The 12,927-nt window shown below is 39.3% G+C and overlaps 1 protein-coding gene across 1 annotated transcript in view; it reads right to left on the reverse strand.

Annotated features, from left to right (window-relative positions):
* Positions 1–12,927, reverse strand: part of LOC120421097 (QRFP-like peptide receptor) — a 47,387-nt gene that overhangs the window by 8,840 nt on the left and 25,620 nt on the right. The window contains exons 2-3 of the mRNA XM_052706306.1: positions 10,710–11,560; positions 10,476–10,638 (exon numbers count right to left, since the gene is read on the reverse strand). Coding sequence (XP_052562266.1) covers positions 10,476–10,638; positions 10,710–10,796 — 250 coding nt within the window. The 5' untranslated portion in view covers positions 10,797–11,560. The remainder of the gene's footprint in view (positions 1–10,475; positions 10,639–10,709; positions 11,561–12,927) is intronic.

Genomic DNA, 12,927 nt, shown 5'->3' on the forward strand with positions numbered 1-12,927 from the left:
TGAGTCGATATATATTTATTAAAAGGGGTCTCCGAGAAGACTGTGAAAAGATTAGAATTAAGAGGCAAGAAACACAACGTCGGTTGTGATTCTGTCGTGAATTTGATAAAAATTACTACCAAAATTAATGTAAAGAAATTACAAAAACCTTTCCATCGATTCAACAACTTTGTAAACTTGGCAACCCTGTCATTAAATATCGTCTATTTAAATAATTTGTCGAACTTTTCAAGACCGAATGTTACACAATTGAATGGAAATATCTTTCGTAACTATTTGTTTGTGCATCAGTAGATATGTTTTTTGAATTCCTTTTCACAAAGTTTGATGATCTGGCTGCTACTTTTTCGGACGTTTTGAAATAACTCCATTATACAATACAACAAGAAAGATATAAAGAGGAAAAAATAATACTATTGCTACATTCATTCAAGCACCCACCCAAACAGATTCCACCGAATGCAGTCCAACTGACGGTGCGGTGGGAGGTACATCGTCCGATCGCAAGTAAACATGAATAAAAACACACAGCATTGCACAGATACACCACATCTTGGCAGAGTGCAACATTGGCTTCACGCGACACGTGACGGCTACGGATGCTGGTGCATCGAAACAAAAACATTGCAGTAAAGTGTTTGTTGACTTCTGCAACAACTCACGCTTAAATCCTTATGAACATGTGTGTTGAATCTGTTGCTCTTGCCGTAGGTCGTTGCGTGTGTTTCTGGCGAATTGTGATGTTATTCACTTTTGAAGTGGCCACTACAGTCGGTTGATTTCTGAACTTCCTTCACGTAATGACGTATGTTGTTACTTTTCCCTCCTTGTTCCTATGCAAATTTGAAATTAGTTTAGTAAAGGTTATAATAGGTTGAAAATCTTTAATCAACAAATTATCTCAATATAAAAAGCTTCCCCCGTACACAAAAGTTGTCCAACAAGAGAAGGCGACAGATAAATATTTGTCATTTTTCTTGCATGCTGCAGCAGCCAGAGTGCAACAAGTGCATAATTTTTCTGGCCACTCTCAGCCCGACCCGGCTCATGCTCGCTGTTGGATTAATGGACTGCAATAAAATTTATTTCTATAAGCCGTTATTTACGCCCGCTGTTATAGACTATTCAGCATGGCCATCTCTCACGAGCTCCGAGGGTAGTTAGAGAGAGGTGTGAGTTAGGCCATGGGGTGGGTCGGTTATGTTATCAACTTGATTCAAGATTTAAAAATATGCAGATTATCGAAATGTGAGCCTCACTCTTTAGTAATATTTTTTTTTGTGAATACAGCAATTTTTTACGTTTTTTCAGTGTCTTGGTAATAACCATTTTGAAAATTGTTTGTTTTTCTATTTTTGCTAACAAAAAAATATTAGCATGACATTTACAACAAGTATAAATGGCAACCGAATTGGTAGAAAAGTATGAGCTTTGTTTGTGACTTCTGTTGTAGGGAATCCGAACTTCACTTTTTCAGATTTCAGATTCAGATTTTGATCCTGTAAGATAAAATGTCATAAAATGCAAATTGTTTTCGATAGAAACCTATTTTACCCCTCATTGCCTATCACAACCGGAGGTGCATTATTGCTCAACTTCAGCCTGGATGGTTCATCGGTCGGGGGTCTCATTTGTGGTAGCGTGTGGTAGCACGCTTGGTCTTGGTCCAACCGCCCCTGCTACTTCCATTGCGGATTTGCATCTCCGGAATCCGAACCAAAAACCAGTGTGAATGACGGACTTCAGCTTTCTGGTTGCCAACGTTGGCCAGCAGTGACGAGGTTTATTAACATCGACCACTTGTTGGCAACGTTTGCGCCTCGGCATGGTGGCGGCGGCGGCCGTAATTTAATTTGTCCGGTAATCAAAGTCCTTCGGTTATTGAAAGCGCAAAATGGAAGTGAACCCACGATGAGGACGGTAGCAGGTATGGAAGCAATGACGCCACACTCACTCGGTTGGGTGCTAATTAGCATGCACACAAGATTCGTGCCAAATAACCATCAGTTTTACTCCCCTCGCTCAAGTGATGAGAGGCTGAAGAAATTAGCGAGATGCATTTTAGCTCAATTAATTCACTTGACGTGCAGATTCTCCGGTTGGTTTGTTGTGTATGGGCGAAACGATTAAATCACTCATCGTGGTCATCGTTTCCAGTCTTGAAGAAAATATTATGGATGACCTAATTGAGTATTACCAATTACACAGCTCAACCAAAACTGAATTCAGTAGTACACTTTTCATTCAATCAAAGTCAGATCGAATCACACTGTATTTTAGTTTTCAGAAATGGCTGAACGAACCTAGCATTAAATTTTTTTATTCAATTGTTAACTTGGGCAATCTTTGTTATAAATACATGAACATTTTTATTTCTTTTCAAAACCTTGTAGGCTTTTAGGTCATGTCCTAAATAAGGAACAAATTTGCCTGAAAAATCAAAGATTGAATAAACATGTGTGCTTGATCTAAACACGGGAACCCCTTCCTCTAAGCCCTTGAAGTTTTAATGGGAAAATCGTCAACATGTATGAAGAAGGAACTTTGAGACATTGTCCTGTTCTTGCAGATATTATTTATTTGTTTTATTATTATTTTTTCTTCATTGGAGGTAGACAAATAGATATAAAGTTTTCATTCAATTTAAAACAACTTTCTCGAAGACACCATAATTTATGGTGGTCCAAATTATATAATGGTTTTTTTTATTCGTAAAATGAAATTTGAAACAGTTGCTTTTCTCCATACATTTGGGTGAAACTTCAAATATAAACTTTAAGGGGTTCCTGCGGTCAGTTGGTTCCACATAACAGTTGATGGTTTTTGACCAAACATGAAAAGAATAGTTTGAGTCAAAATAATTGGACAAGTGAATTTTATGTAAAATCATTCTGCAAAGTTCGTCTTGTTTATTATTTTTATCGATTAATTTTCAATTTCAATCCACGCCTTGAGTACCCCTGACTGACAGCTTGTTTATCATAAATTATGATCCGTTTTGTCGACACAATCTTATTATTATGATCCATACTTGGTTAAATTCCTTAAAGCGTGCCCCCATTCATTACTCTTTCCAGGCTCAAAGAAGTCAATCAGACAGATTTTCGGCGCGTATCTCTTCGCCATCATCATCGTCGTCGTCGTTTTTGTCGCCTGCTTTTGGGCTCAGCTCAGCGCGACTTTATGGATCTGTTTACCACCATTCGCTCAATTTTATGCCCACAATTTCGGTAATCCTCGAGACTTGTACTCGCTCTCCTACGCACCCAATAAAACCGCTTCCTCTCCAGCGATCGACCTGTTGACGGACCCTCCGAGTACGACGAGCCAAGAGGTTAAGTTGGGCTCCACCGCGGTGTGGCGCTAATGATGCTAATTGTAATTTATTTAAGCTACTATCATTTGCAACTGGCTTCTTTTCAGCCAGTAATTTGGGTATCCATAAAAGCTGCCCCAGCGAGCGTCCTCCAAAGGCCGTCTTGTGCCAAATGTGGCAACGCGAAGCAGCCACCGGAGTGTCAAGATGACCAAAGTGCGTCGAGGACCGTTAACGATTCAATTTTCACGCCCCTGCCAATATATTTTGGACGGGGGAAGAGAATCCACGAAATCCGTCACAGATTTATTTTTAAATTATTCATGCGCACACTGAGATAAACAGTCCAATTACCACATTTCACACCAAATATCTACCACCCCCAAGAAACATTTCGTAATTTATGAACGCCTTCCGGCTGCGCGTTGTAGGCACTTTGTGTCGTCGTCAATCAGCGCCCGTCTCGCCATATTTAGTGGGTTATTCGACTGGAAACACGGTGATAAGTGACTCATATTTTTGGCCACACCGTGGTGACGTAAAGTGACACCACCGCAAATGAACTGTTTTAAACTCAGTTGTTTGGACATTTTAACATGATTTCGCTGAAATCGTAATTTTGAGTAAAATTTAGTATCGCCACTTGACACTTAAATCAATAGGGGTAATTCACCGCCAACTCACACGAAATCGGAAAAAGTTGCACCAACCCCTCTTCGATTTGTGTCCCTGATCACGAATCCGAGCCTTATTTTTCGATATCTCGTGACGGAGGGGCTGTACGACCCTTTCCATTTTTGAACATTCGGAAATAGACACAACGCTTATCCCACTGTTTGGTGTAGTTGTGTTAGACCCTCATCCGGAACAATTATTCAAAACGGGAGATTCCATGTCTTCATCTTTTGATGAGTGTGTAATACTACCTAGGGCATAAGGGGGTCCTCGCCGGGTCCAAGCTATCCTGGGGAACGGAAGGAATGTTGGTGATATTTCGTTTCTAAACTGTACAAAAAAATTGGATCTGTCATTTCAATGGATATTTAGTGTTTTTTTCGAATCTGCAATAGCCTAGAAAAGTCATTTTTTTTTCATTTAGAACTACATTTTTCACTTCACAAGGTTGTAAAAAGTTGTAGAGCAGACCATTACAAGAAAAAATGTAGGTATAAACATAAAAGGTTTCCTCGCAACCAAACGAGTTTTCACGATTTTACGAAAAAAGTTTTGAAAAAGTTGGTCGTCAGACACGAACGACGAAACAAAAAGAAACAAAAAAGTAACTTTTTAATTGTTTTCCTAAATTCACGACGACTCGTGATGGTAACAAGCAAACCTGTTTCTACATATTTTTTTTTGTAATAGTCTGCTTCACAACTCTGTAGAACCCTTTAAAAAATAACCCTGCAAAACTACAAAAAACAGGAAATTTTAAAATGAAAACAATGTTGAAGATGAAAAATGACCCATCTGAGTTATTGCAGATCCGAAAAGTATGCCAAATTTCCCATAAAATGAAATGTGCCAACAAAATTTACAGCCGAGTGCCAAAAATGATTTATTTTATTTTTAATAAAATGTCAACTTCAATTGTTATGCAACAGAGTGCACTTGACAAGAATGGGTTTGAATTCGGGCCCCAAATTAGTTATCGGCGCCTCTCCAAGCACGCGCGCGCTCAGTTTAGCAATTTAGACAACAAAGTCCAAATTTATCACACACACAAGTTTAAACCCTCCCCTTTCCGGGGCACTGAATTATGGTTTATTTTAACAGTCAGTGAGATCCAATACGGCGATGATGTTTACCTGGGTTCAATATTTAAAGCTCGCTCGTTAGCGATGGCCGCGGCTGAGATCCGCGCACTCCCACGAGGCGGTGGTGACCTGAATCAAGTCCACCTTAAAAACGTTCCCAAATGGCGTGGAGGTAGTTCGGGTGCGGGGGTGATTGGTCTATTTGTGCCATGTAAAGCTTTATTTGGGGCGGCTAATGCTATTGAAATCAAACGCAAACGTTGCCAATTTGTAAGGATTATGATAATACCTTGATAGAGAGCCATATTTTTCAGAAGAAATTAACGTTCATAATCCAATTTAAATACAGCCTCTAGAAAAATGCGCGAAGCACGATTTATTGACGAACAACAAATTTGTTTTGAATTGTACAAACAATGTTTTAATATAAAATATAAGAAATGAGAGCACGTGGTTTACTCGTAACGTATTTTTAGCAATGAATGTTTGAAATCGTTGATTACATTAAATAATACTGTCTTAATCGATAATTACAATTTTTTTTGCAAAAAAAAACGCTGAAGTCAATTTTGAGCAATGAGACTTCTTATTCAATTTCCTGTTTATAGTTAGCGCGAAACTTGATATTAATTTAATTATTTTTTGTAGTGTGCTATGTTTTTGTTCAAATCTATTTTAACAATTTTAAATACAAGAAAATAATTCATAGTCAGCAAGTTTCTCTGGTAATCAATCCGTTCATAAATGCTAGTTGTGTGTCAGAAACTTTTTATCTTAAAGAAAATTATCAAACTATTGTTTCTATTGAAACCTGGGGAGCGGCCGTGGCTGACTGGTCACGGTGTTCGCTTTGTAAGCGAATGGTCCTGGGTTCGATTCCCATCTGCTCCCAACGAGAAAGTATAGGAATTATAAATCTTGAAACTCTTAACATGAACGAAAAATCAAACTCGCTCGAGTTGGGGTTCTATCCCCCGTCCTTTGGATTGGTAAGCAAAAATGCTAACCGCTAGGCCAACACGGCTTGGTGAGCTATGGATGGAATTAGGAATACTGTTGCTATCAACTATATACGCGCTGGGTCCTTGTCCTTGACAAGGGTTCGGAAGTTCTAAATAACGTTTGAATCCGATTGGTGCAAACGTTCTTCAGGGCGGGGCTTGTCGATAAAGCTGAAGTACCTCGCGCTCCAGCGCCAGCGTAGAAATGGGTCACCGAAGCTCGGCAGAGCTAACACCTTCCAAATGCCTATGCGAGTTATTTGCATGTATAGAATGTAGATCTAAAAATACATGGAAACAACTCAATTTGTAAGAAGTGACCGCGTGGTCCCGTTTGGTTGGTTGCACACACACACACACACACACTATTGTTTCTATTGAAACCTTTACCTATCATAAATCAAAAGCACATCAGATGAGTCAAAACAAGTGAAGCAATACTCGCCTCTCAAGTCTAGGCTGGAAATGGATCCACCGCGACCCAAAAGTGTCTGTGTTTTGTTTCCTGCCGTCAAATTTGACACACAGAACATTGCCCAATTAATACCTGTTGTTTACGCTAATGAACCGGCGCAGACAACAAAAGAGGAAGAATGCGCCTCCTCCTCGACGGCTCGCAACTCGCGCTCGCGAGCTTATCGCTGCGTGACCAACTGGTCTGGCTGACTTCAACTGGCTTGACAGGCAAGAAGGAAGGAAGGAAAAGCTCATTCTATACCATATTCGTAGTAAATTTCCTCCCACCCCATATCGTTGCGAGACGGTGGCACCGTGACATACTGCACCATATTGAACAACGATAAATTATAAACCGGCATAAAAGCGAGCACATCATGCATTGTGCCCATTTTTTTATGACCGATAAAATTTTATCAATTTGTGTGTTGCTTAAAAACGTACGTCGCTGGCTTTGAGTTTTGGGTGAAGATAAAAAAATATTAAATGTATGGTACCTGAAATTTGTACAAAGAAAGCGGGATTTTGCTTTGTCTTTTTCGACTTTTTGTGTGAGTGTGGATCACAAATGGAAAAAATAGATATCCCTCTTAATTTCGATGTTATCAGCCAGCAGAACTAGATTGATAAATCAATTTCATGTTGATAAGATTGCTACATTGAATTGGGTGATTTATTCATTTGGACGAGCTATCGTTGTTTTCATTCGATTGGAACCATTTAGATACTATCAGTAGAGATAAATACCAGTAAAATGAAGAAATAAATAGTATACCAAAACATGAGAGTTAACCCAACAAAAATTCTTTCATCTTCATGTTAGGGTTTTGAGAAAAAGTGATGTTAAAATCTGTTATAGAGCCCAAAATGAACATTTGCGCATTGGACAAGTTTATGTGAACTTACGTTCAAATGTAACAGCCTGGGACGGGACGGCTGGATAGAGTCTTCTTTTTGAGTGTTTACGTTTGTATTCTTCTTCTGTTTTTTTGCAAGAAAATTCGTGTTCGAATTCAAATATCAAGCAATGTGTGATTCAGATAGCTTGACAATTCAAATTTTCTTGATGATGTTTTTCAACTCAGTGCTCAAGCATGCGGATGACTTTTTCTTTGGTTGAAATGTTGTTTAGTTTTTCCTCGCAGATTTTTTTTTTTAATTTGGCTGTTAAAATTTGCGGTTGAACGTGGGAGGAGAATCCTGAGTTTATGTTCCATCGTTTTACGGTGGATCCGTTCATAAGAAGCTGCCGGATACAAATCACTAGAAATGGTTGGCAAATCGAAGATGACTCGAGGTCACGCTCGAGGTAAATGATACGATACGATCACGACGAGTAAAAGTGACCCGTTACGCAAAGAAAGTAAATAAATCTTTCCCAGTTCCCCAAAGAGGAAAACACTTGAAGAGTATCGGGGCCGGCATTTACAAAGCGAATTCAACGGCAATTTTTACTCAAGTAATGTTGTTAGTGCAAAAGTTAACATCCCATAGGTCGCACGCCCTAAGGTGTCAGAATCGAAAGAAATGGCTGGCAAAAATTAAAATTTGTACCAATTCATTCACTTCAAACAGCAAAAAGTTTGTTTTTCATTTGTGGCAACGTGTTGAAATGAAAAAGTGCGAAAAAATTTAATAGGCTAAACCGACGACGCTAAACTGTGGCCATTATTTTTGTTTGGTTTTTAAATCCAGTTCTACGATGTTGATTCGTCACGCCACATTTTAATTTCACGGGAAGCACAGGCTATAATCCTGCTCGAAAAATGAACTTTAGAAAAACAGCTCGTAGACCTATATTCATGTATACCTATCGACTCAGAATCGAAAACTGAACAAATGTCTGTGTGTGTGTGTGTATGTGTGTGCGTATTCACTTTGGTGCTCAAAATTCTTGCCAAGTTTTCTCGGCACTGGCTGATCCGATTTGAGTCAAACAAGTTGCATTCGATTTGTTTTGGTGCCCCATACTGCACTATTGAATTGTTTGAAGATCCGATAAGTAGTTCAAAAGTTACGTATAAAAAAGTGTCAGAGTTGCGAATCAGGTGCTGGAATTTTGATGCCGGATCTCAGTTATCTATATGAAAACTATGTCCGGATCTATCATCCGACCCATCGTTGGTTAGGTAATCAAAAGACCTTTCCAATGAGTCCAAAACATTGAAGATCTGGCAACCCTGTCTCGAGATATGACCACTTAAGTGATATTTATGTACTTTTTTGAAGCCGGATCTCACTTAAATGTATGTAAACTATGTCCGGATCCATCATCCGACCCATCGTTGGTTGAGTTTGAAGATCTGGCAACGCTCAGTCTCAAGTTATGACCGCTTAAGTGACATTTGTGTATTTTTTTTTTATTGAGAAATAGATGGAATTGGGTCCTAAAATGAAGCTTAGATTGCTGATATTATTGTTTACAGCGATAAAGCTTATTTTTCTGAGTACAATGACCCTTTGTACGACCACACAGAGTTTAAAATAGATTTTTAAATCAATTTTGAAAAATTAACCTCACGGTCCTTCTTGACAGAAAAGCTCCTACTTGACAGCTCGTTCCAAGGGGACCATAGTTGATCCATCGAAAAAATGTTGTCTAGTCAAAAAAAAATTTTGCATTAAAATGAAAAAAAGTGATCAGAAATGGTTTTTAATCTTGTTTTTTACCGTTGTACATAAAATTTGACATAGGGCTTAAGTACCCAATTGGTGTCCAAACCCATCATATCACCAAATGTTGGTAAAAAGTGAGGAAGGCACCAACCACATAGGTGGATTAAGTTAGTTTTTTAAAATGAAAATGCTGATAAGTCAACATTCGGTGTACGATAGAAATAAATGCCTTTCAATTGAAAATATTTTAATCAATCTATCAATGCAATTTGCAATTGTTTTATTTTTTTTTCAACTCAAATTACAATACTTCTCATTTTCTCCTCATAAGAAAAGACTGGTTTAGGTTGACAGAAGCGGCCATGTTGAAAGTGGTTTAGTTTGACAATAGGTTTTTTTCTCTTTATTTATCCCATCCCAGGTAAAAGCCTTTTCAAAGTAAACAAATATGAGGGCCAAAATATGAAACTGTTCGCTCCTTGTCGTTTACTGTCATTAAATATTGAAAATGGACCAGGGTAGTATTGTGATAAAGTAGGATTGTCGAGACAAGCGATTAGCGAATTACTAACTGTTCAAAACCCATATTTGAATTTCGATAAAATATTCGTTCATACCAGCCAAAGTAAATTAGTTGATATAAGCAGTAGTTACAACCCCGTTCATAGCGAATACGATACGAGATACGACACCAACCAGTATGATTTCATAATTAGAATGAAATTAAATTTTTCAACTCCAATCAACAGTTCACCCAACCAATATCAGCTGACACTGGCGGTGGTTGGGCTTATGAAGTTTTCGCAAGCATTTCGCTTCAAACCGGTTCCTGCCCGAGCCAAACCCATCCACCCGTCGAATTTGTCGCAAGAGGAGACCTTTCCCAGCGGAGCCCACTGTACCGTCTATGGTTCAAGCAAAACACATTAAATTTCAATACAGAGGTATTTTGACATTGCTTCTCTTAAGCTCAACACTTTGTTTGAAGGGGAGAGTAACTCAAGTCAGCGCCGGAATTGCTCCCGGAGTGTCGATTACGATTTGCCTTTTCACCGAGATGAGGCGTTCGCGTTAATTAAAGTTTGTCGTTTGGAATGTGGACAATTTTCGGTAATTACTGGCGAAATGAACCGCGCTTGGTGGTTCCTCAGCCGTGCCCTGAAGTAACCTTCTTGTTCGCTGTCAGCCGCGATGAATAGAATTGTTTTCAAATAAATTGCATGCAATTAAGGTCGCCTGCCAGCGATAGTGATAATGTGCGCGGTTTGGTGGGTTGGCGTCCATTTAACAAGTGACTGTGATAATTAGTTTTTTTTCTACACAACTTACACATTTCCTCTCCCAGCACCCATACTTCGGGTGGTGAGTTTACTTCCACCAGAACCGTTGGCGTACAGACGAGCAGCACCAGCAGATCCGCGATACTTAGGTTCGTTAGGAAGATATTGGTCGAGTTGCGCATGTCTTTCGTCTTGAGGATGACAATGGGCACCTGGAGGTAGAAAGATAATGGATTGTCATTTAAATGGCATTTGCTGATGAAAGCATTCGCCAATATCGTACCATAATGTTTCCGATGACACCCAAACACATGATGATAATGCAGAACACCATCGAGGTCGCCCGGATGTACTCCGGAATCTGTGGCATGTCGTTGAGTGACTCGTTGAAGCTGCTGGTGCTGCTGCTGCCACTGCCATTGAAGAACTCATCTTCAAAGCCCTGGCCGGTGGTGACACTGGCGTTCAACACCAATCGACCGATTCTGCTGCCCAAGTCTGCAGCGGTCGTGATGCCATCCGTCACGGATGATCCGGGCTGTTGCTGCTCGTGGTCTACACCGCCCGTTACGCTCAAGTAGCCGGCTGCAACGGTTTCACTGAGTGCGCTCAGTAGTCCCGGGGTCGTCGTTTTTGCGGCCGTTGCGTTCGCCAGGACACTCGGAAGTAACACGGCGGCATCATCACCACCGAACACGTGGCCTAGCGAAACTTGCGGCGGTTCACCGTGCGAAATCAGTTCTTCTCGTAGGCTCACTTAAACTGAGTTTAAATATAAATGCAACTTAACCAGATTCACTTGCAAGCTCTTTAAATTTGTTTAGGAACTATTGTAAACTTTTGTTTCATTTTGAGAAAGATTCACAACACTATCACTTTGAAGCTTTTTGATGGCAGTAGAAATTTCCATTGAGGTGAGGGTTATAGGGGAGAAAGTTTTCTTTCTTCTTTTTCTCTGTCTCACCATTAAACGTTACCTTCACTGCAAACCAATCGATTATACCACATTTTACGACTCTCACAAGTAAGTTCTGAATTGGCTTTTTTATGCATATCTTCGTTTGTCTTGAAGTAGGAACTGAAGTTTGATTTTATTTTTAGTGCAAAACTTGCTGTACACTTTACACACTTTAGCTGAAACGAAAAGAGGAATATGATTCTGTCAGTTTTATTGACAAACAAAGTCAGTAATACAAGTTTCAAAATCAAAAATCAAATTATTCGCTCTACAGCATTGCCTTGGCGTTCTCGATTGCGAGATTCCTACTAGAAACTAGGTGTTCGAAGGCTTGATTGTTGAGCCAATTGCAAACCTGTTTTTACACCTAAGCTTCCATCCATCCCGGGATTCGAACTGACGACCTTTGGATTGTTAGTCCAACTGTCTACAAGCGACTCCACAGAGGCAGGAACCAGGGAGACGACTCCTACACCTGGACTGAGCTAAAGACCTAACTTCTAGGTTAGACCGGGGCCAACAATTATTTCCCCGTCCGACGGAAGGCGTGATCAGACAAATCTCGTCTCAAAATTTGCCACCGGGACCTTCTGGGATCGAACCCAGGCAGACTGGGTGAGAGGCAACTACGCTTACCCCTACACCACGAGTCCCGGCTAATACAACTTTATATACCATATAAAAAGAAACGATGAAAAAATAGGTATTACAAGAACTTCTTAAACAGCATGTTCAAATATTCATGATAAGTGCTCAGAAGTATTCAAATGCATATCGTAGCGACCCAATCTTGCTGCACGTAAATTTTGGGCTAAATTAAGTTAAAGACGCTATAATGTGCAGTATTCTTTGACTTCCCTTTTGACCTTCACGGATCCTCGAAACTCGATTTCAATCCTGAGGTATAAAATAAAAAAAAAAACCCTGAAGTTCGGGCACTGTTCACATTTTCGATTACGACTCAGAACTCTGGCAACCAATCATCGGGTCACAGAGCGGTTGTGCTCTAAATATGGTTTATTTTAGATCAAACATTAAAACACGTTTTTCTCGATACGTAAAAAAGCGACAAGATAGCACAATCACTTCAAATCGCAAAAAAAATACATTTTTTGAAAATTCGAATTTTGAAAACGTTGCACTTTCCATAAAAGTTAGGTCATTTTCTACATTTATTCGTAAATTTACATGCTCATTTTGTATGACAAGTCCTGAACATTGTATGGAGACTTAAAAAAAAAAATACATAACTTTCATGAAAAAATCTCAAAAATGCGAAATTTTTGAGATTAACTTACATGCAAACCACTGTTGAATGGGAAATTATAGAACCATCGCTATGAGATTGTTTGAAGATCTGATAAACTTATCTCAAGTTAAACACCTACTGTCGAGATGCATTAACACAATAAAAAACTTAAAAAAATGCGAGAGCGTAGAGATTTGCTATAAAACCATACAGCTAATAATGCAGCTTAATTTGAATAAAATCATATTTCATATCACTATGTAAAGTGGATATATTTGCAACATGGATCGTGTG

This window comes from Culex pipiens, chromosome 1 (genome assembly GCF_016801865.2).
Source record: "Culex pipiens pallens isolate TS chromosome 1, TS_CPP_V2, whole genome shotgun sequence".
NCBI lineage: Eukaryota > Metazoa > Arthropoda > Insecta > Diptera > Culicidae > Culex > Culex pipiens.